We start from the raw sequence: 24,145 nt of genomic DNA, 5'->3' as shown, positions 1-24,145 counted from the left end.
GTTTTCGGGACTATGCCACGATAGAGACGTGACTTCTAACCTTAGAGACATATCTTGCTGTGTGGGTAACTCATCTTGTGAATGGCACGGCAATAAAGGGGCCTATTTGTATCCTTGTGGAGGGTAAAAGGGGACTTGAGGGAGAGAGGGCTACACTGCCGAGGCCCAGCCTTCTGATCCCATTGATGTTACAGGAGGCTGTGCAGCTGAAACCCAAGCCCCGTAACATGTCAGACTTTGTGAACTATTCTAAGCAGCAGTTGCTGACACCGAGGTGAGGTGTAGGATGGGAGATGGGGGGAGCTGGGGCACATGCGCCTCAATGAGGTCCACCAATATCAACTGCCAGCCAGTGTGAGTACCATATGTCATGTAGTCCTCAGTGTGAAATAACGCTGTTTATAGCTGCCCCCCACCCTCCCCAACACACACTTGCAGACATCTACTGTAACAGTCCACAAACATGCTCAGATAAGATATGTACAAATGTGTTCAAAGGTTTGCAATGTGAGGAATTTAGTCCTGATTTGGTCAAAGTGTTGTGTTGTGGTTTTTTTGTATTGTGGTAGACAGGCAAGAGGCTATTGTGACCTTGGGTCTTCTTACTGAGGGCAGAGCAGAATTCCTGAAGAGACACATGGTCAAGAGTGACAAGGCCATCTGCTGTAGCGCCAGCACAAGCAGGGTGGAGGGGGTTGGAAGCAGGGGTGTTGAGAATTCCTTTCACTGGGGTGTGGAGGGAGTAGATATTCTGGGTTATTGCTGCCATCACTCCGAAAGGGAAACATGTTTCTTTGGTGTTTTTCAAGCGGAAATCTTACAGAGAATCTGTGACCACTTCAGCTTCAAGGAGGGGATGATTGCCGGATAAGAGGAAGAAAATATTTTCGTACCGCTCCCCAACTCTCTGCAAAGCCATTGGTGAAAATGGTCTTAGGTTGTGGCTCTTCTACTGCAGTGGATCCAATTTCTTTTCCGTCTCAGCACAGCCGGGCCTGAGGGAGCTGAACCTGTAGGTAGTCCTTCTGGCACCGACCTCTCAAAGGATCATCTTCAGGGAATTGTCTTTTGGAGTCGCGCTGTGCATGGCAAGGATTTACCTTCTTGTGCCTGTGTTGAGATTACACTGCCTAAAAGAAAGAAAGTTTTTATGAGGTACCTACCTTGTACAGCGAGATGGGCCAGGACCAAACCAAGCACCAGATAGAGAAGGGCCTAAAGCTGTATCAAGCCAACCAGACAGCAAAAGCACTGGCGGCCTGGACCGTAGTGTTGCAGACAACCACTGATCCTGGGGGGAAGTTTCGGGTTTTGGGGTGCCTTATCACAGCTCACTCAGAAATGGGGAAATATAAAGAGATGCTCAAGGTAAGCTTCCATATCAATGAAAGTTTTCTCCTGCTTTACTGTGTGAAATTAAATTAGGTGCAGTTTCTTCCTATGGGCAGCATAAATCGTGGGCATGTATCAAAATCTATGAAATTGTCTATTTGTATGCAAATCTTTCCTATGATGTGGTCATGTACATAAATTCCATTCAGAATTGCTTCAAAATCAGTCTAATGAGGGGATGCTATTGCGGGGTCTCTCTTAAAACAATGTTATTGTGTCTGCAAAATAGATGCAGCATTTCAACAATGTCTAGAATGGTTAAGGAATAGGAAGGTTTCAGTGGCTACTCCCTGGTCCCCTTCAGTGTGATCATGAAGACCATGGGTTAATTTGTGGCTTCCACAGGATGTGGTTTAAAATGAGTCCCTTGCAACCTGAGTATCAGTGCGGGGCGTCTTGTTGACATAATCCTCCGTACTCCCCCTGCACACAGTCTCATCAACCCATAGTTTAGTGAGGACTTCATTAACGCATTACCATGGTTCCAAACCATTATTAATTACTTTATGTTTGTTAATTATTCCATCCTCCCTGCCCACTCTGTTGATTGAATTTGTTTCTGTTTCACCAACACCTTGCCAGCTGTTCTGCCATCTCACACTCCTCTTCTTTCTGTCAGTATGCTCTAGCACAAATTGACACAGCCAGAGAGATGGAGGATCCCGACTACCTGACAGAAGGCTACCTGAATTTGGCACGCAGCAATGAGAAGCTATGTGACTTCCAGAAAACAGTCTCCTACTGTAAGACCTGCTTAGACATGCAGGGAACAACTGTTAGCCTACAGCTCAATGGCCAGGTATGCTTGAGCATGGGCAACGGCTTCCTGGGTCTCAGTGTCTTCCAGAGAGCCCTGGAGAGCTACGAGAAGGCCCTCCGCTATGCACACAACAATGACGATAAGATGCTAGAGTGCAGAGTGTGCTGCAGTCTAGGAAACTTCTATATACAGCTCAAGGTACTGTGTCAGAAACATTGGCTATATAAAGTCCTTTATTTTTCCACAAGAGATGTGATTGCTTTGATTGCACCTAACGTTTATATTTTGCCAATGGATTGGCTGGCAGTTTAAAATGTTGTCACATGAAATTGTTCCTTGCTGAAGACATGCTCCACGAATTGCCTTCTATTCTCAGAATCTGAAAACTTGCACACTTTATTAGGCTTTGTTGTCCTTGGTCCATGTGCGAGTTAAATTGGCATGCTGATGCTTCCGGTGTGCTTACACAATACAGTATGACAGACCTGCAAAGCATCCGACCAAACTTCATTAACAGCTTGCAAATGCAATACTATATTGTAAAACACGGGCTGATTGAGGTGGGCTGCTTGGCAGCCTTTTGTGTAAGTACCCTTGACATCAGAGATTTGTAAAGGTAATCCGCCTGGCTTCCCAGGGAGGATTGGTTTCAATGGGATTGTGATGAAGTGGTGTTCAAAGAATGCACTCAGATTTCATGTTACTTTGTGAAACAAAAAATAGAATATGGATAATAATATGCAAACTGTGAATTTTCCAAAGAATCCTCTGGTAGAATAAAGTCCAATGTAAGAATGCTCAGAGGAATTACCTGTATTGTATATAAATGTGCCATTGTCCTGATATTGTTTTTTGGGGGAGCAATGTGATATGAAATGTCCCAGTCAACCTTTTATGTCTACCAACAGGACTATGAGAAGGCCTTGTTCTTCCCTTGCAAAGCTGCTGAGTTGGTCAACGACTATGGTAAAAGCTGGAGCCTGAAATACCGCGCCATGAGCCAGTACCACATGTCTGTGGCATACAGGAAGCTGGAGCGCCTGCCAGACGCTATGGAATGCTGTGAGGTATTGTTTTATTCGTGCACCATAGTAACACAAAAAGGCAAGCTGTATTAGGGAGTCGTACTTTTTGCAGTATTTGTGCACCAATTTGGTGTCCTCCAATGCCCTTGGTCATTCTTATCTTAGAGCCACAGATCGCAGACTGCTACACAGCTGACAGGTGCAGGTACCAGCTGCTCTGTTGTACTAGGCCTGTACCACAAAAATATGCCCACAGAGGTACTGGTTTATAGTGTTAATGAAGAGAGTGGCTTTAGTCTTAACTCTGTTCTAATTGTGTACCGGGGGAGAAAAATATCTTGATGTCACTGCCATGGAGTGTGAAAGTATCAATATAGTAAGAGGGCACCGGGTTGAATTTCAGGTTTACATTGGCTGAAGGCATTTAGACAAACCATGTATTCCTCCTGCCATACTTAGAATACCACTGATCCAGCATAGAGCCTTATGCAACATGGCAATATCTCCTGTGTTTACATTAGTGGACAGGTTTACTGTACTTACTTTTACTAATAGAGCTGATGTTTGGCTCATGGTCGAGAAGAGCTCATGTTTGTATATACATACATTGAAAATGGTCAAACAACATATTCTACTATGGCATAGGTCAAAGTTCTCATTATTAATGGGACTAGAAGAAAACTAAATTCCTAAAGAGCACAGAGCTGTGATAACATTCGTAAACACTTCCTATGAAACCCATGTCTATAATGCATTTTCCCCCTAACCCTAAATGTATTATAAACAAACATACTTATAATGCATTATAATCCACTTATAAGACTTTATAATGATAGTTATAAGCACTAAATAAATAATCACAACACATTATAAAGCATTTTATAATTACTATACATACTTAACACTTCATAATTGTCTCCACCAGCCGAAGGCTGAGGGAGAGTATGTTTTCCCCTCCGTCCGTCCGTCCGTCCGTCCGTCCGTGCGTCCGTCCGTCCGTCCGTCCGTGCGTGCGTCCGCGCGTCCTCGCAGTTTGTGAGCAGCTAATCTCAGTCACCGTTGGCCCGATCGCTGCCAAACTGAGCACACACACTCCCTGGATGCCAATCTAGAACCTCTGCCCCACATTTTTCAAATCAGCCTCATGGTGGCGCTATAACAGGCCGATTTGTGTGGCCTGGTTGTTACCAGCTAATCTCCGGCGCCGTTGCCCCGATCGCTGCCAAACTGAGCACACACACTCCCTGGATGCTAATTCAGAACCTCTGCCCCACATTTTTTAAATCAGCCTCATGGTGGCGCTATAACAGGCTGATTTGTGTGGCCTGGTGGAGACCTGTGCTCGTTGCTGGATGTTTTTGCATGATCATAGTGTGTTATAACTGTCATTGTTGTAATACATTATATTCATTTTATAATGTATTATAATAATTGTTATAATGCTGTGTTGATGTGTAATGTTGTAATACGTTATTGGTCAATATAAGTGGTCATCCTGAAGGTGTAGGCAGAATGTATTGTTTGTTCTTTCGTAGATTTAATGGTATTTTCTTTACTTAAAGCGCAGTAGTATCAAATATATTATGATACTTGACCCTTTAAGTCATTATAAAAGGCTTTCTATAATGTGTTATGATTGCATTATAAGTACCTGAGTGCTTTGATTGATTGATTTAATACTTTATTAATAGTTTGCAAATAGTACAGTGGTACGATTATGACGCTTAAAGGATAACGCAAAAAGCCATAAGGCCTGTTTCCATTGTGGTCCTGTGTATTCAATTCATCAATAGATTTAAAGACATATAATGACATACAAGAAATCATCAATCAACCCCCCCCCCCCTCCCCTCCCCCCATCCCCAAATAAATAAATAAAGTTAGAAGACTTTTCTAGGACCAGTTACAAAGGTGCTCTTTTATGGCGGTAAGGAGTCACACTTTTTAATGGCTGTTAGTATTCCACATTTAATAGGGACATAGGAAGAATCTGTCTTTAATCTGTCTATTTTATTGCATGGGGTAAAGTTTAATACATTTAGGGACTTCAGTTACTAAAGTTCTTTTCTGTGCAGCTTGCAAACTCGCAAAAAACACTTTTAACATGACCTTTTGTGGCCACCAGGAATCTATGAAAATTGCACTGCAGCATGGAGACCTTCCACTCCAGGCATTGTGCTATTTAAACTTTGCAGATATTCACCGCTGCAGGAGCGACACTGAAGTAAGGTGCCATATTTTGTGAAAGTTTAGGTTGTTAATATTGGTGCTTGCAGCTGCAAATTATTATTATTAAAACCATTTACCACACTGAAGACAAGGTAAACTTGTAATACATTTTTTCTTTAAACTGACATTTTCTTCCAAACAGAAAGCATTCCCTCGCTATGAAAAAGCAATGACCCTCATGATTGATATTGGAAATCGTCTTGGACAAGGGCAGGTCCTCCTGGGAGTGGCCAAGTGTTGGCTCATCGCTAAAGACAGTGACAAGGTTCTTATACATCTAGTTTCAAACTATATCTGTCCTAGTTATACAGGTGGCTACAATTCTGTGGTAGAATAGGTAAAATAACTCAAACAATAATACTAATGTATATCTCTGCTGTCGGGCCGGAGGTTTTGACTACTTTTCATTGGTTCAATATTATTTTAACCAACACACAGACGTAAAGGGTGTTCAGTAGCACATATTTATGAAAAAAAGAGAGGGCCAATCAGGTGGAGTTAGCTGGTTTGGCAGAAAGTGTGGAGTTGTGGGTTTTGTCCCAAGCACTTTTTACTACTTTCCATACAGTAGGTGCAGTATTATTTTAACCAACACTCAGATGTAATTCAATAGCCCTAATTTATGCCAAAACATCAAAAACCTCAAAAATGGAGTTAAGAGGTTTTGGTCAGACAGTGACGATATATGATATCATAGTTTTGCAAAGCATTCTACTTGAAATTGAGACATGGTTGTGTAACTGTGTACCATCTGTTTTTTGTATCCTAGGCTCTCATGTCTTTGGGGCAAGCAGAAGAGTTGGCTGAGGGTGTAGGAAACAAGGTATGAAGCTTCTACTGTGCATTGCAGCCTGGGATGTTGTTGAAACATTATGTGTACCGTGTATCTGCCATTGTGTTGCATCTCATTACATTTCCGTCCATATGTCCTAGCTATGCACGCTGAAGGTGCACTGTCTGTGTGAGGGGATCTTCCGTGAACGTGGGCAGCAGGAGGAACTGCGGGAGCGGGTGGTGAAGTCCCTGCAGTGTGTGGAGGAGCTGGAGATGTACTGTGGGATGTGTGGCGAGTCTATCGGAGAGAAGGATACACAGCTGCAGGCCCTACCCTGCTCCCACATCTTCCACCTCAAGTAAGTTCTGTTCTAATACTGTAGCTCAGCATACTGTATCTCTGATTCTCGTTATGCAACACCAAGTCTTCTGTGGAGCTCATCTTAATAGATGGAGGTTAAAATGTGTCTTTTCAGAGCCACATTTGTAAAGAAAAAAAAAATAATAATAATCACACCCAATGTGAAGTGAGCGGTGGTCGTGCTTGCATAACGTCTTCAGACTAGGATTTGAGTCTAGGATGTACAGGGTATGCTACACACACACGTTTTGCTATGGCAAAACGCTGAGGAAAAAGGCTACAGACATACGACATATGACATCACTAGACAAACATGATGCTACGTACACACATTTTACTATGGCAAAACGCTGAGGAAAAAGGCTACAGACACACGCACAGCCACTCTTAGGAGCGGTTTACCACCGCTCAAAAATAAAAAAAAAAGTTAAGCAAAGTCTTATACTGTATTATCCCCTTGGGAACATTTGCCCTCTGTATTTAACCCATATGAACTATTTAGGAGAAGTGTGCCCATGGACCAATAACGTTGTAATGCCATTAGGGCAATGTTAGGAGTATGTACAGTACCTACATGTAGCATGCGCGTGTTTTGGTGTGGGAAGAAGCCAGAGTACCCAGGGGCAGGGGGAAGCCACGCAAAAACCGAGAGAACATGCAAACTCTGCACAGAAAGCCCCCTGCCGGGGATCCAATACAGGACCTTATTGCTGTGAGGCAACAGTGCTAACCACTTCACCAATTAACTATAGGATACGTTGTATTTGCAGTGTAAGAAGTAAGCACTATCTATCATCAAATATGGTGTGGAGCACATTTTTTATAATGTGAAATTGTGAACAGAACCACGCGGTTAAACCAATTAACATTCTGCTGATTTATTCTGTTAAGGTGCCTGCAGGCGAACGGAACAAAGGGCTGCTCTAGATGTCGCCGCAGTTCCATGAAGCAGGCTTTCGTGTGATTGTGACATCACATTTGTGCACTGGAGCTGCAGGACACGGCATGATGCCCCAACCCCAGCCACATGGACTGCTGAATGAACTGAAAAGCAGATTGCCTCTGGGGGTGCCGAACATACACAGTACAGGGAGTCTGGCAATGCACTGTTCTGTGGAGCAGTGTTTAACAGAACCAAGTGGCAAAGAGTGAGGCCCTGAGGACAGAACGAAGGCACTCACGTCCTTATTGGTTACTGAAAGACACCTAAAAGTGACAGCTAACGGAGAGGGTGTAACCAATGAAATCACACTCTAATAAAAGCTGGAGAAGTCCTACAATACTTTTGATACAGTTACTGTTTGTCTAAAGATATTTTGTAGTTTTTGTTTTGTCAGTTTTACTGACATTGCAAATTTATTGGAAGCATGTGATGAAAGGTCTAGGGTTTGGATAATAATTGTTTAACATTCATTGAAATCTCAGTGATCTTAGCCACAGGGTTTGTTGCAAAATATTGGCATTTATTTGTACCATACAGTTTTTACATACAGTACATACAGTTTTTAAATAGATATGTTTTGATTATAAAGCTATGTACATAACTGTCAGTTCTCTGAACTCTCCTGCTGTGATACAGGAATTAAATTAATTCGTTCACATACTGGTGTATTTATCATTTTACTGAATTAGAGATTCATGTACATAATATGCTCACGGTAAATAGTTTTGATGTTTGATTCTTTTAGTGTTTTGTAAACTAAATATCTTAACTAATCTCAAACTAGTATGTCTTGACTAAGCAACAGTATGCAGCTCTTTTCCTTAGTCTTAGGAACAGAATCAACACACATTGTGTTATTCATGAAAAATTCCTATTCCATCCAGCGTTTTATTTCTTGATATATTTTCCTTTAAGGCTGAGATAAAGAGAATTTGATGTAATGTTCCAAAAAGAAACAATGTATTATTGGAAAATGTATGTATCTGATTCCGACCAATCATTATTAGCATGATGAATAATGAATAGCAATATATGCTAATTCTCATGTATTATTGTGGTTCTTTGATCACTGTATGGTTTATTTAGGTTTGGTAAACGGTCTCAATGGTGACAATGCAAGGATAAAATGGGAAAGGGTGGCAATGCTTTCGATGAATCAAGCTAAAATACTGAGATTTAAGAGGAAAGAGTTATGATTTTTAGTTTGCATTGTGCTTCAACATTTTGACTTTTGTTTTTAATGGTGAGCAATGAAGAAAATTGCCCCATTTGGTGCTGTTAATATTTTTTTTAGTGTATGCATATTTACTGTTAATATATTTTTAAATTATTTTGTCGTTTAATTCTTAACCATTTAATAGATTTCACCATTCTGACAATCCGTTGGATACATTTCTTTAAAATGAGACATTAATACGGTTAGATAGATTGCAAGATATGCATAAGATTCTTACCTACTAACTGAATAACCTTTAAGGACAGTGGGATGTCCTTTTATAAGTTTGAGGTTCAAGACAGCAAGTTTATTTATAATATTTGATATAAGTTAATTCACTCATTCAGATTTTCAGTTTATTTCAATAGCAAAATCACAAGTGCCATAACAGAGCTGTTTCTTCCACTACCCATACATGTGACTACTGTTAACAGAATCAGCAGAGAGACCAAGAAGTTTTCTTATACTGCACAAGCACTTACTGTTTATTTTTCATTGTAGAAAGGCATCACTGGACAACTTTACCTCCTTTCACTTCTTGACAGCACTTTCCCTGTTCTTGCCTGTGCCTGCCTACTTTTCAAATTCACCGCCAATGACAATAGTACATTATAGACCACATGTATAGCAAACTGTGTTTACTTTTTATCTACTTTATTAGACGGTGATATTGAGTAAACATTCAACCAGATTTTTCTGTTACGGTTAGCAAAATAACAGTAATTATAATGGTTTAAACTACCTCTGCTCTCAGAGGACTTGTGCAGAAACAACACATTTGCCAAGTCCATGTTGAACTGTACTGTAGGACTTATTTAGTTGAGTTTATCATTACTACTTTCATGCTTTAAAAGAACTGACCTGAATGCATTGTCAATGTCTTTATTTATGCATCTGAGTCAAGTCAGTTTAATTTTGTTATATATTTAATATCTTTTGTCATGAAAATAAAGTACACTGAGAGTGTTAAGAAGTGGTTTTCTCATCGTGTGTATTCTTGTGTCACCAGACCATCTCATTTCATTTGCTGGGGAAAAACTGAGGCATAACAATATACTGAATTCTTACACATATTTCCACGCATTTGAAAGACATTGTATTCGTCATGTTTGCAATACTATGACAACCTATATTCATCTATCTATATGTTGCAGTAACCTCTGTACAGTATGTGTATATGTGTCTGTCTGTCTGTCTGTCCTGGGAATAACTCTGGCACGGTCCGACCAAACAACCTCAAACATGATATGTGTGTCCCAGAGACCCCGGGTGTACCGAGTAGGAATTTGACAGTTTACAAGAATAAAAAACATGCATGTCTCTCGTCTGTGGAGCATGCACCAAATCCCTGAATGTTTGGTGGGAGGAGGCATCAGCCAATCCCACCTATTGGCTGAGCAGATTGACTAATAGTTATGCTGACAGGGGCCAAATCCAGCAGATTCAACCAAGTCAGGCATGTATCAAAGGTAGAGATCAGACAAAATCAGCACCTGGTTGGGGATGAGTGCGGTGCTAATGACTCCACCCTAAAAAAAACTCAATCATGTTTGATGATATTATGACAACCCCATTATGACAGCCCCCTACTACCAAGGGCCTTGCAATGGACTTAACCAATTGGTAGCATGACCACACATGATGTAAGCCTCCAGTGGGAAGTCAGGACAGGAGAACGAAACATAGTCTACCATGTTTGAGACGTCTAAACAGTGCAGGTCACCAGTGAAATGATAAGATGCAGGCTGAACATTCTAATGCACATGGACTGGCTCTGGATGCCAAGCGGCCAATCTAACCATTTGGCAAGACGTGTTGTAGCAACAATTCAAGATTAGTGTTGGTGACTGGTTGTTGATTTTATACAAATCAAATCTTTACAATCCCACTTTGTGATGTCCCACATTACCATGTGTGTAGTGTGACTGTGACACATCACTAGTCACGAATGAAAGAACTGTTCACCTCGCTGCTACCATGGTCACAAAAAATATAGATATACAAATATTTAAGCCATTCAGGCCGGGAACACATTTTAGTGTATTACAGTACATGTACAGTATGTAGCAACATATTTGTTTTTGTAGGCTATATGTGTACACACACACACACCCTGCATAATATCGATTACCTTATGACACGTAGAAGACGTACTTATTCAGTCTGGAGATACCAGTTTAACCAGTTTATCAACATGTACAGTAAGTACAAAGTTTCCAACCCAGCTGGCTTGCACAGATTTTCTTCCTGAACTCAAATGTCAACATAACTTTACAGGAAGGCGCTCATGATGGCAGCAAGGGTTTCGCTCTCTGAGGGGGACCTGCTGTGTACTATATGCTGTGAGGTTTTTAGCGTCCCTGTTCAACTGAAATGTGGTCATAACTTTTGCAAAGTTTGTTTACAGAGGCTCTGGGAATCGAAAGGATGTCGAGAATGCCCTGTGTGTCACACAACGTCCACCTCTGAGAGGCCTCCTATCAACTTGGCACTAAAGATAGCAGCAGAGTCTTTTCAAGAGCGAAGGACATGTGGGAATACAGAAGAACTCTGCATTTGGCACAATGAAAAGCTGCAGCTTTTCTGTCAGAAGGATGAAGAGCCTATCTGTCTTGTTTGTCAGACATCAAAGCAGCATAAAATACATGAATGCTGCCCAGTAGGGGAGGCAGCCCTGGAGAAAAAGGTACAGTAATATGTGTAGCTATAAGAATCACAAGGGTGATTGGGAATCATATACCATAACTTAGGAAACGATACAGTATAAGCATTAACTGGTTAGTAATGTGAATCTGAATGGCAACAAGGTATCATTGTTATCAATAATTACTACTGTTTCTTGCCATCTACATTTCAGAAAGAAGTATCTTCCAATCTGGAAACCCTGGAGAAACATCTAAAAGTACTCAACAAGACAAAAGAGCAATGGCAGGAAACCAAAACATATTTAAAGGTACATTTCATGATATTTATTATTATACAATGTTGTAGTTATATAACACATGAAGAAAAAGACTAACTGTTTAGTCTCCCTTAAATTATAGACACAAACAGATGAAAATGAGAACGCAATAAAGAAGGAATTTGGGAAGTTACACCAGTTTCTTTGGGAGGAAGAGGCCACCACATTGATCAAGCTAAGACAAGAAGAAGAAAAGAAAATCAGGGTGATGTTTGTGAAGTTGGAGAGCATTGAAAATAAGATCAAAAACCTCTCAGAGATAATCAGTGATATAGAGCGAGCCATCAGAACAAAGGACATTCCTTTCTTGCAGGTAATTACGCCTACTTTATACTTCCTTCAAGGAATAACTGATGTTAATCAGTTATTTTCATCATACAAGGAAGTTCCTTGTATGATGAAAATAACTACACATATACCGATATGTACAATTCTTTGAACTGCTTTCATTCCACTCCCCGCACTGTAGGACTACAAGAACACAAAAAGCAGGTATGTTTAAGCACTGCCACTGACACTGAAAGATTACTTAAGGTGAACTGACAGGACCCGTAACCATCAAGAGGCCAGTGTATCCTTTTAATAAAAGATAGGTCTAATGCAATATATTGTCACTGGGTTCCAGGCGTGGTTCAATTTACAAGCATGGATTATGAGATGATTGAAGAAGCTCCTTCGGCATAACCAACTGCTTACTAAACCAAATCGTATCAGTCCAAATGATTACATTTATTTTCTCTTTACCTTCCAGGGCCAAATACAACTTTGTTGATCCAGAGTGTATTCGGGGGATTTTAATAGAGTCTGCTAAACATATGGGGACACTTAAATTCAGGACATGGAGGAAGATGGTTGAAGTTATTGAGTGTGGTGAGTAACAAGACCATTAATTCTAGCATTAAGCCTGGTCATGACGACGTCCCTCACCGAAAATTACAGATATTTCAACCATGCAATGCATTGCTAGATAGAAACGTATATATTTTCAGTCGTAGAACTGAAGGTTAAGCTTCAGTTACCTGTACTAGGGATGCTGATGCATGATTAATTGGTCATATCGTTATCAGCCTTAAAGATCCAATACGCCGGTATTAGTATTGGTTTTAGCAGATATTTTATTTTATATATATATTTTATGTGAAACTGAAAGGGCCTTTTAAGATAATGACAGCTACAAATTCATCCTGTTTTGGGGGAAAGCTTTCAAAAGTAAAATTGACAGTTTGTAGGCCTAATGAAACAGGTAATAATGACGTTTTTAGAAGTCTGCATCTGCACCCACAATCAGTGTATAACATGTGTAAGCTAAAACCAATTGGAAATTTGTATTGCAATATCGGAAACCATATCCGCCGATTTGACCATGCCTTTAATGGGTAATTGGATATCGACCAAAATTTTTATACCGGTATCCTGCTAACTTGTACCATTATCGTCACTGTCGGGCAGAAACCATACGTACTGTATCTCCATACTTAATCTTTTCGTTTTTAAATAAATTAATGTCATGTTGTTTGTCACACAAGAGTAGACACTGATGTGTTGAGCTTGTAGATCTGCTACTGTATATTTAATGTTTAAAGTGGTGTATCCTCTCTGTGGGATTTAACCAATGAAAAATATTAAAAACTTGTGACTTGGATTCATTGGAACAGTGTTTATTTCCTCCATTTCCTGAAAAGTCACAGTTTTGGACAAAGTTTCTCTCCGACAGCAACAATATACAGTATATTGACCGAAGTGTACTTGTTCAATAGAACTAAAACGTATTTCCAACCCCCTGTACTGTATGCTTCTAGTTCCCATCACCCTGGACCCAAACACAGCCCAGTCCAATCTGAAGTTCTCAGAGGAACTGACCAGTGTGTGGTACGGCAGTAAGCGGCTCCTCCCCGACAACCCTGAACGATGCAGCAGCCGCATCGCCGTGCTGGGAGCGACTGGCTTCGTTTCTGGAAAGCGCAGATGGACAGTGGAGGTGGGACAGGGAAAGGATTGGTACATGGGCGTGGCCAGGGAGTCCATCAAAAGGAAGAATACCATCTTCCTGAACCCAGCCGAGGGCTTCTGGGTCATTGGCTTGTGTAATGGGGACACGTACTGGGCTCAGACCACACCTCGCACCAAGCTAGTGGTTAAAAAGAAGCCCCAGAGAATCACAGTGGCACTGGACTATGAAAAGGGGAAGGTAGTGTTCATCAATGATACTGATTTAGCACCGATGTATACATTCAAAGACGGCAGATTCACTGAGAGAATGTTCCCTTACTTTTCTCCCGGTATGTACGAGGATGGGAAAAAATCCAGCCCACTGAGAATCTGTCCAATGCCAGTATCTATAGATGTAGAGGAGACCAAGATAGCCAACTGTCAGAAACATGTGTAGTTCTTTTGAGGCGAGCGATACGATTGTAACCAATGACTATCTAACCTCGCCTACCAGTCTTTCTCGGGAGAAAGCCTGGTGTTCGTTCACAACAGACCGTTTGGTTTCCGCCTAAAGCCAAAGCGCGGAAACTACTAGAAGAAGCGGAGTCGCTTTGATTTCGTTCCCCCCGTTTGTTTCCCCAATCACTATTAAAATGCTCGAGAAGCCTAGTGTAGTCTTGCCAGTCACTACGAGTTGGACTAAAAGATGCATATACCAAACAAATTTTTCGAAAGCAAAACTACGCCGCATCAAGGTGTTTATTGGGTAGACCCTAAAACTATGTCCTTGGGTGCAGGGGAATATTTTGGGTTAAAACTGAATCCGGTTGATAGTTCCGGCCAAAGTGTAGTCCGTCTAGGACTACAACATGACGTAAAGTGGTTTCTGCTCCCGACCGGATCAAACCTCGTAAAGTGAAGTGATCCCAGACTAATGACTATCACAAAACAAATGTTGTAAGTTGCTGTATATATGGAATTCAGGCAACATATTTATTTATAGGCTTATACCAACTGTAAAGTTACATTTAATTCTGAACATTCTTTCTTCATGTTGTACAGGTATTACATTGTAATCATTAAAACCTTAATTTTTTTCTTCATCTTTGTTTTTGGTTTTTCTCTGAGTGGCCATATCTTTCAGTTTTGAGTCCAGCTTTCTTTGCAGATAAGCCTTCTTGTTGGCGTCCATAGACTTGTCGGTCTTTCCACTACCAGCATAGAGAACACCTTCTTTGCTTATTCTCATCCGAGCATGAGTCTTGGCTTTGTCTCCACAGCCATGGACCTGAAAGTGATTAAAGCTTGATTTTATTGGAATACACAAGCATACAATATTACTATACCGGTATACTAAATATACATTGAAGAGATTTGTAATAAAGCTTATCAAAGCTGAAATAGTATTTGCATTTATTAGATCTTACTTGGGAGGACACGTAGACCATTCATTGTGTCACACAAAACTATACTATGTTTGATTAAAATTATTTCCTGTGATTGCCTAAGCTTTGCCGTATTTCCATCCCAAATGTAACACTTTCTTCATCAGGTAATTCAGGTATGGTTCTCATATGAACTCTATATCTTACCTCTGGTATGTGGTGACTCAGGCAATATTGCCTATTGCAAAATCTGCAAAGTTGGCCAAGTGTTAGCACAGATGCCTTACATTTGGCAAAACTGCACACACTTTCTGCCTTCACCACAGCATTTATGAGTGTGTCAAAGTCGTCATCCACAGTGGCTGCAGCAGCAATATCGCAGGCACCTGCTTTGGTGCGGTTCTTTCCTGAGAAAGAAATGATATGCCTGTTACTATCTGACAATGCCTTTAGCAGAGACATGTAACAAACAAAAACAAGTAAAATCCAGTAGTGCCAAATGCTACCTTTAGCAGACTTGGTCTTCTTAGAAGATTGGGCCGTGTGAATGCTAATGTTACCCTGTTGCTTCTTTTGCTTGGCATTTTCTTCCCGTTTCTGTTGCTCCCTTCTCATTCGCTCCAAATGTAAACTTTTCAAGTCTAGTGGAGCTTCACAGGATGGCCCGGCCTGGGGCTCTAGGACAATTTTCTCAATTTCCTGGGCGACTCCTGTTGGCTCCTCTTTGACAACTTCCGCAGTTAGTTCAGACTGCAGCAGTCTAGAGACAGTGATGCATCTGTCCTTCCCCTCCCCTCTGCTTTCATGCCTGAGACCCAGTTCTTCTGAGATCTGGTGGACCAGAAGGCGATCATGGGAGTTGAGGCATGATGGGAACTGTAGTTCAGTGCGGTTAAGGTCATTCAGAAAGGTTTCAACCTGCTTCCTGATCTCTGTGTATTTGCTCTTCTCTTGCTCTTCACTGAGTGGCGGAATGGAGGACTTTGTGTGCTTATTGGAGCCAGCATGATCAAACTTATTCTTGGTACCAGAAGATATTATTGGTCCTTGCTCTACTTTGCCCACAGTGTGATCTTTGACCTTTTGTTTGGTAGACAAGGAGCTGTTAGCATCAGTGTTAGTGTTAGCCTTGGTCTCTTTGTGGTTCCGGGCATAATTTTGTGGTACGATGTCATGAAGGTACTCGAAGGCGGTTCGGACCTCTCCGCACTCAGTCATGTGGCTGATCAGAGACTTCAAGAAGGCATGGCTCTGAACGGTCTGCGAGTCACACACCACAGCAACATGACGCCTGGCACGGGTAACGGCCACGTTTATCCTTCTGTCCTCAGCAAGAAATCCAACTTCACCTAAATAAAACGTAATAATGTACATTAAGGAACATTTATCAATGTAGTCGGCGATACATACAGTGCAGGTTAGGCTTTGTGTCAAGAGGTTACCTTTTCGGTTAGAGCGAACTAATGACAGTACCACAGCCTCTTTCTCTCTGCCCTGAAAGCCATCAACAGACTTGATCTCCAGCTCTGGGTGTCTCGCAGAAAGCCTCTCACGCAAAAGATGAACCTTTACAGAGATCACAGCTCAATAAGTCAGGGAGTCTAGCAGACATTCTTCTAACAAAGACTATAATCTCTCAACTGTCCACAGCGGTTTAGCTTGGCAGGTCAGAACTATAATCAATTACAGAAAAAAACCTTTTAGTTTGTATGTGTGTCTTTTTTGTTTTGTACAACTTTTTAAAACATGTATACCAATGCAGCTAAATAAAGTTACATAACCACTTTTCAGGAACAGAAATGTTCTATTTTAGTTTTTTCCTCATAGTAATGATGGGTAAAATCAATGTCTTACCTGTAAATTGTATGGTGCAATAACAGCTATGTCTTTAGCTTTTAATCCAGCTTCTATCAAGGCCTTTATGTGGAGCTCAACAATGTCTACTTCACCTGGGGGGGTCAAAACAAAACTGTTTGCATTTGACACCCAATCCCTGAATAATCATAAAATGCAAACAGACAAGGACTAACCTTGATTGCCTTTAGATTGCTCATCTGCGTTCTCCATCTCACTCAGCCCACAGCCAGCTGTATCGATGAGAAGAAGAGGGGTACTAGTCTCCTCCACACAGGCTACTCCTGGAAGATCTCTATTTGGGGAAAGCATAACTATAATATGTATGTGTTCTTGGTAAACTTAAATACATTTCTTGAATTTCAATATTTGAATAATATATAGGAAATCATTCTAACTTTAGCAAGTGGTTCTCCACAGAGCTGTGGGCAGTCAGTCTTCCCTGGTACATCTCTTTGGAGGCCCACTCCATAATGGCACTGTTCATGCGATACTGTACAGTTAGCATGCGGACCACCGTATCCCCATACTTCTGAATGAGCCTTTCCATCAGGCTGACAGATAAGCCTTTTGATGCAGCCCTACAGGACACAGGAGACACGAGAGCAAATAATGAGCTCAAGCATTAATGTACAAAAAATCAAGTAAGTTCCAAATGTTTCTAGAGATGTGATCGGTGAGTGATGGGCGATCGGCCGATACTGCCTATAATGGCTTTGATCGGTATCGGCTTTGCCTCTATTGGCTTTGCCGATCAACAAGCTAGATCAGCTATTTTCAAAATATTTATCTGTGGGACTGAATGTAACCTCAGCTTCAACTCCTACAAGTTGAATTGGATACTAAAGGACCTCAGCCTGCAATCTCCTAATGTTTATACTTAATATACAATGTCAATGTTTTGTAAGAAGAATCATTAAATATATAAATGTTGCAATAAATAGAAGAATTCATGGATTTGACGCTGTGATCGGGAATATCGGTATCGGCAGATACTGATTCCAGTTGATCAGTGATCGGTATCTGCCCCAAAAATCGCAATCGGAGCATCCCTAAATGTTTCAATGCATGAGCAAAAGATTAGGAGATGAAAGATTCTTAAAAGTAGAAAGGCATCTACATTGTTAATTTGAGTGGGGGAAGAATTACGTTTGTGATTTGATTGTTGGTGGCAGTTGCTTGTAGTCTCCTGCCAAGATGCACTTGCGTGCTTTAAGCAGGGCGATCCAGCAGCTGCTTTCCAGGGCCTGGGCACACTCATCTATCACCACCCAATCGAAATGGTCAGCTGGCAGGTTCTTCAGAGGACCACAAGCACCTGGGAAGACACAGGAGACAAGTTGCTGCTGATTGCTTTCATCCTGCCTGCTGTGTTTGAGTGGCATTAGAGGCCAATTCTGACCTGTGTTGGTGGATAACACGACGTCAGCACTTTTCAGGATCTGGGTGATGGCTGTCGTCTCCCTGGATCTCAGCTCTTTTCGCAGCTCACCTAACTCCCTTTTGAAGCCTGACCGCTCGCCTTTGTTGCGCATCTTCTTCATTCCCATCTTGAGAAAAGAATAAGAGGTATGCTTTACAAACATGTTCTAAACATTGCACTTGCAAGTGGTGACACAGATGCATTCACATACTTACAAGAGCTTTATCAATGTCTTTGCGGATGTCAGCGATGATATTTGTGTTGTCACTGTGGGCGAGGACAGCATCTAGGGAGTGTTTCTGTATAGACTCCAGTAGTCTGGCGGGATGACCTAGTCTCAGGACCTTGGCTTTGCAACGAGCCAACCTCTCTACCAGATTATCCACAGCCACATTGGATGAGGCACAGCACAGAACCTACACAAACAGATAACGTTTTTATAATCAAAACTATTACAATCGGATTGAGATGTTCTATTGACAAAAGCAGCCGGGTAAAAATGGGTTAGCAGTAGCTCAGTGTGTAACAATGTATGAATTGTGACAACTTCTTCAAGGTAGCTACACTTCTATGAGGGCTCTATGCAGCCATTACTTTCAACTACAATATACCTTTAGACCTTGCTTGATTGCTTGGAGGATAATCTCAACTACTGTGGTAGTCTTCCCAGTGCCTGGTGGGCCATGTATCACAGCCACTTCCCTCTGAGACAGAGCAAAGGACACAGCTTCTCTCTGGGACTCATCCAGCTCCAAGTTAAAAAAAGATACATCTGAAAAGTGATAATAACACATTAAATACATCAAACATTGCTTACTTAAAATGGAGAGTGCCATGAAAGTTTGGGGCATATTATTAAATGACTTGACAGGTTCCATTTCGAGCAGTGTATACACTGTATTCACGTTTTCTATGTATTTGTAGAGATGCTAACTCCATCTTCTGGGGTCTATGTGTATTATCATGTACTGCTGTAACAACACAATTTCCCCTCTGGGATAGATAAACCTTCAGCACATCATATCCAATACTAGATAGATAGCCGCAAATTGCAACACTAGATTTTTTTTTTTTAATCGGTTGAATCTAGGGTTGCAATACCTCCCATAGGCAGCCAATGCATTCAAACAGTTGTTTGCTATCTGATTGTAATGTCAATATTGGAGCTGTATGGAAAGCTTGAAGTATTCTCTTTCTATCTGCAAAGTGTTTGTTTCATAAAAATCGACCATAGGCATGTTATGAGCAACTTTCTATCAAGAAATTCAGTTCAGGTGATTATTTTTGGAGCTGTGTGAAGCACAGGCTCCCTATACGTGGCCGTGTGTGTCTGTCTGTGTGTCTGTCTGTGTGTGTGTCTGTATGTAGCCTGAACTTCCTAAACTTCGGCACGCTACTAGTCCCACAGTTTTGCCACCACACACTCGCGCCATATGTCAAATCGACCGGCTTACTCGGGAATCGTGGGCTAGTAACTTGCTAAGAGAAAGGTTCAATAGTTTAATTGATATTAATTTATTAGTGAATTAATTTTCCCCATTGACTTATAATGGGAATCGCAAAAACTCACATTCAATTATTTGTCTCTCGCAAACCATAGGGGCTAGAGTTTCAAGACTTGGAGAGGAGGTTCATAATGATTTCAAGGATTAAATAAAAAATAATTGTGTCATTTGGCCGCATGGTGGCGCCATAACACCCCACTTTACGTTTTGGCCTGTAACTCTTGAACCGTAGGTCGGAAAATTAAAAATATTTTTTCCCTGGATTCCTTGGGTCATGACGCATCTCCCCATATAGGCCACGCCCATTTGCGCCATGATAGATTTTCCGCCATCTTGAATTTTCTCCAAAACACACTTTTTGCTCCTTTTCCTACATATTTTCTTCAAATGTCACAAAAATCGGTACACATGATCCACACACACACACACACACACACACACACACACACACACACACACACACACACACACACAGCTCCACTTCACACGGGTGTGATTTTTCTATTTGCTGGAGTTTGGAAGCGCTCGTGGGAAATCGCTCAGTGGTCCTGTGTGTGTACCAGCTGGTTCTAAATGTCACTTAATGCAAGAGGCAGCGGAACATTGCGAAGACGAGCGCTTCCAAAGTTCAACACTTAGAAAAAATATGTCTGCTCAGATTTATTGACAGAAAGTAACTCATAACATGTCTACGGTGTATTTTTATGAAACAAACACTTTGCAAATAGAAAGAGGATACTTCAAACTTTCCATACAGCCCCAATATTGGCGAGTTTGACGTCGTTTAATACAATCAGATAGAAAAAAAAAATGTTTTGAGGCATTGGCTGCCTATGGGAGGTATTGCAACCCTAGATTCAACCGATTAAATTTGCGGCTACTAGATGGACTAGTATGAATTAATAGGTATAGGTATGTGGTTTCCAATATGAGCTGGTTTGTAAAAGCTTACTTGACTGTGAGTGAGAGCTAGGTTCTGAGTACCCAAACAGAACACCAATAAGACCGGCAGCTGGCCCACTGCTGTATCCATTCAAAGCATTTAAGGCTCTGCAAAAAGACATTATGGTGAAAAAAAAAACACACAGATTTTGCTTCATGGGTGAATTTTGTCTAAATAATTACATCCGGAAAAAAAGGCATGTTACATAACAAATACCACTCACTGTTTCATTCGTTTGTAGGTGACATCATTTGCCAACTTCAAGAGGTTGTAGAGGGAGTCAGAGTCAACACTGAATCCATCCTGAGAGTCTTCAAATGCCACCGTTATAGATGATTGGCTGACCCTTGTCACTATCCCTGTGCCAAGCAGCGAGGCAGCACTGCAACCACTTGTGTCATACAAGCCAACGATGTCTCCTGTAACAAAGTCAGTATTATTACTGGGCTTAATGTGAGCATCTATGTCTAGATCAGTGGTTCTCAAACTTGGGGTCAGGATCCCAAGTGGGGTCCCCAAATTATTTTGTGGGGTCCCAAGATGATTAGCATTTTTTTTTTCTCACTCAACGGTAAACAAACCAACTCACAGTATAAGTGTATACAGGGTATCTGCACATTTATAAAGTGACAATTTAGGACTTTCAAGAGCGTTTTCATACCAAACTGTCAAATATTAAAGGACCACTTCACCTCTGGGACAACCAGATCTTATTTTATTCAGTGATGTGTTTTGCATCATATGATGCAAAATGCATCACTAGTACATGCTGAAATACTAAAATATCTCAAAACACAGATTGAAAACAAAAGATAACTCGTGTTGATCGTGTCCCAAACAACAATAAAATAAGATCTGGTTGTCCTAGAGGTGAACTGGGCCTTTAAGTAAGCAGAGGCGAACATTGTGAAAATAGCTGTGAGCATGTAGATCTGCTATTTTCACATCTAATATTTATCTGTGGAACCGAGTCACATTAAATGTAATACCTACAAGTGCTTGTCAGGGTGGGGGTCCCCTGTTCAAATGTTTATTTTGGGGGTCACAGCTTAAAAAGGTTTGAGAACCCCTGGTCTAGATAGAAAACTTTCTCTCAACTGTTCTCACCCGGTCCAAAACTGTTACTAGGAAGGAGTGATGGGCCGACGTGTTTCCTTGGTTCTAGAATGACAAGTGTCCGGCCATACAGGCCTGTAGACTGACTTCCTAGCTGTAGTTTCAGAAGACACACTCCTTTGCTCTGAAGATCCTTCAGAGAGATATTTTCCTGCCATAATCTGTGGAAAGAAAGACAACCCAGAAAACAGTTTGCAGTGATGTTTATCAATCCCCAGACTCCCTTGCTTGAGGAACAAATACAATACTGTGTTTACCAGGAGCACATCTTCAATGTAAAAAGCATGTAGCCACTATCTTTCTTTAAAATGTTGTAATCAAGGCAATATGATGGGCCTATAGATCACATACCTGGTCTCCTCTATTTCAGCCTCTCTCTCCTCCTGTAAAAGCTCGAGTGTCTTGGACACAAACTGTTCAATTTCCATTACTCACTAAAAAGGAGCAATACATTAGCCCAACAGTACAGTACACCAGTGATAAAGTGATATGTCAGCCAGTTAAAGCAAACTAGCAGATAACTTGCCAATAGCAATCAATGAACCATCTCGCATTTGGGGGCGGGGGGGGTATAAGTATTATGTTTTGGCGTCCATGGACAGTTAAATAGTCTCAGCCTTCCCAATCAGACTCACCTCACCGCTACTCACCAGTTAAGAGTGGGGTGGCTCAGAGTAGATGACAGAGTACAGCAACTTGCAATGGGCCTGGTGTACAAGATACACTACACCACTATGATACCCAAGTACCTGTCAAAATACTTTAAAAACGTTAAGGATGTCCATAATTACAACACCAGAGGCAGTGCCACAGATCACGTTCAACCCAGAGTCAACTCAAAGAAAGGGTCGAACTCGTTCTTCTGCTACACCACAAAAATGTGGAATGCCTTACCGAAGGCCATAAAGGAGTGTGGATCACTAGCATCCTTTAAAATTGCCCTAAAAAACCACTTACAGGCAGCAGCCGTTCACAACTGGTAAAAACCTAGCCCAACCCTACCCTCCCTGCCCCTTCCTTGTATATACTGTACATACTGATTGTTTAGACTTACTGTTACCTGCCCCTTCCTTGTATATATTGTATATACTGTACTTACTGATTGTATAGACCTACTGTTTTCTTTTTTTCTTTACATATCTACTGCATAGTACTGTGTTCTATTTGTCTGTCATTCAATGTTATATGAGATACTTTAATGGTTTCCTGTTGAAATAAGCTTAGTCTTTTCATGGATCTCCTTTTAGTAGACCTTGTACCAGTGAACTGTACCGTCATGAATCTGTACATTTTCCTATGCAAACTTCTAATAAAGCCTTCAATCAATCAATCAAAGCCTGATAATCAGTAAACACATAAACAAGCTAGCACTAGATACATTACGTTAGAGTGAAATAGTTCAAACTAAATGACACTCACGTTTCACGTATTTCCTGAGAGGAGATCACTACATGGGGGGATAACAATGTTTGACTGTAGAAAAACTGTTTGGTTGAAAGCTTTGAACGTGGTAATTAATTTGGGATGCAAAATGACATGTTGCTAGCTAAAAATGTCTTCTCTCTTCTTCGACAACTAGTCTAGAGTGGATTTAGTGTGTAAAAACAGCAGTACTGCCACCTACTTCCTATGTGGTGAAACGCATGCATGCAGGTTTTGTTTTGCAAGACGTTTATTTTGAAAAAAGGACAGACCGCACTTCCGATTATGCTGGGAGGTGGAATCCCATCACATCCCATAGCCCAGCCGGATGATCTCGCTGTGATTGGCTAAATCGTTGTCAGGCCGACCGCTGGTTATACCATAGAGTTATAATAAGAAGGGTTATACATGTCAAATGATTATGATTTGTCAGTGGTGGAAAGTAACTAAGTACATTTACGCACTCAATTTTGAGGTACTTTTACTTTACTGGAGTATTTTCAACTTTCAGCACTTTTACTTCCACTACATCTCAGAGGCAAATATTCTACTTTTTACTCCATTAACATTATTTGAAATCTTTACTAGTTGTACTTTGATTTGTATTATAAAAACATAAACCACTTCAGCCCTTTATACATTTTGGCCATTTGAAAATAGCTGATCTACCTACATTATAGGTCTACTTTATAGATCCGCTATTTTCAAAAGATATTTTTTTCACATTTGAAAACTTGAAATAGGACATTCTGCACAATGAGTAGGCCTACTTTATACTTTTTGGTACAATAAGTACATTTTGATGCCAATAATACTTTTGCACTTTTACTCAAGTACATTATATTCTGGACTTTTACTTGCAACAGAGCATTTCTACATTGCAGTAGTATCGATAGTTTTATTTAA

General features: G+C 41.0%; 3 protein-coding genes across 5 annotated transcripts; 2 read left to right on the top strand and 1 right to left on the bottom strand.

Moving 5' to 3' along the window:
* Positions 1-1,176: 1,176 nt before the first annotated feature.
* Positions 1,177-7,505, top strand: rapsn (receptor-associated protein of the synapse, 43kD; the record flags this gene model as incomplete). 2 transcript variants are annotated; one of them, XM_080736395.1, is made up of 8 exons in its annotated part: positions 1,177-1,368; positions 2,012-2,350; positions 3,061-3,219; positions 5,303-5,401; positions 5,549-5,671; positions 6,176-6,229; positions 6,340-6,539; positions 7,433-7,505. In XM_080736395.1, the coding sequence occupies 8 exons, from the start codon at positions 1,177-1,179 to the stop codon at positions 7,503-7,505; spliced, it is 1,239 nt and encodes a 412-aa protein (XP_080592521.1). The 2 variants fall into 2 exon arrangements, with proteins under 2 accessions (XP_080592521.1, XP_080592522.1); XM_080736396.1 differs by lacking the exons at positions 5,549-5,671; positions 6,176-6,229.
* Positions 7,506-11,870: 4,365 nt separating this feature from the next.
* Positions 11,871-14,048, top strand: LOC308294178 (zinc-binding protein A33-like; the record flags this gene model as incomplete). Its single annotated transcript, XM_080736902.1, has 4 exons — positions 11,871-11,975; positions 12,132-12,154; positions 12,414-12,532; positions 13,462-14,048. 4 exons carry the CDS (start codon positions 11,871-11,873, stop codon positions 14,046-14,048), a joined length of 834 nt encoding a protein of 277 aa, XP_080593028.1.
* A 505-nt stretch (positions 14,049-14,553) lies between these two features.
* On the bottom strand, positions 14,554-23,370 carry ighmbp2 (immunoglobulin mu DNA binding protein 2). 2 transcript variants are annotated; one of them, XM_080736332.1, is made up of 16 exons: positions 23,244-23,370; positions 22,169-22,251; positions 21,809-21,978; positions 20,925-21,120; positions 20,711-20,808; positions 18,865-19,025; positions 18,469-18,669; positions 18,233-18,380; positions 17,980-18,148; positions 17,229-17,411; positions 17,007-17,125; positions 16,831-16,925; positions 16,419-16,542; positions 15,483-16,325; positions 15,184-15,383; positions 14,554-14,879 (listed from the first exon to the last, which is right to left on the bottom strand). In XM_080736332.1, exons 2-16 carry the CDS (start codon positions 22,243-22,245, stop codon positions 14,679-14,681), a joined length of 2,985 nt encoding a protein of 994 aa, XP_080592458.1. In that variant the 5' UTR covers positions 22,246-22,251; positions 23,244-23,370; the 3' UTR covers positions 14,554-14,678. The 2 variants fall into 2 exon arrangements, with proteins under 2 accessions (XP_080592458.1, XP_080592457.1); XM_080736331.1 differs by having other exon boundaries at positions 17,980-18,380.
* Positions 23,371-24,145: the final 775 nt, after the last annotated feature.

This window comes from Nannobrachium achirus, assembly GCF_963921795.1.
Source record: "Nannobrachium achirus genome assembly, chromosome: 11".
In the NCBI taxonomy this organism is placed as follows: Eukaryota; Metazoa; Chordata; class Actinopteri; order Myctophiformes; family Myctophidae; genus Nannobrachium; species Nannobrachium achirus.
The sequence above is the reverse complement of the archived record's forward strand: the minus strand, read 5'-3'. Positions and strand labels throughout refer to the sequence as shown.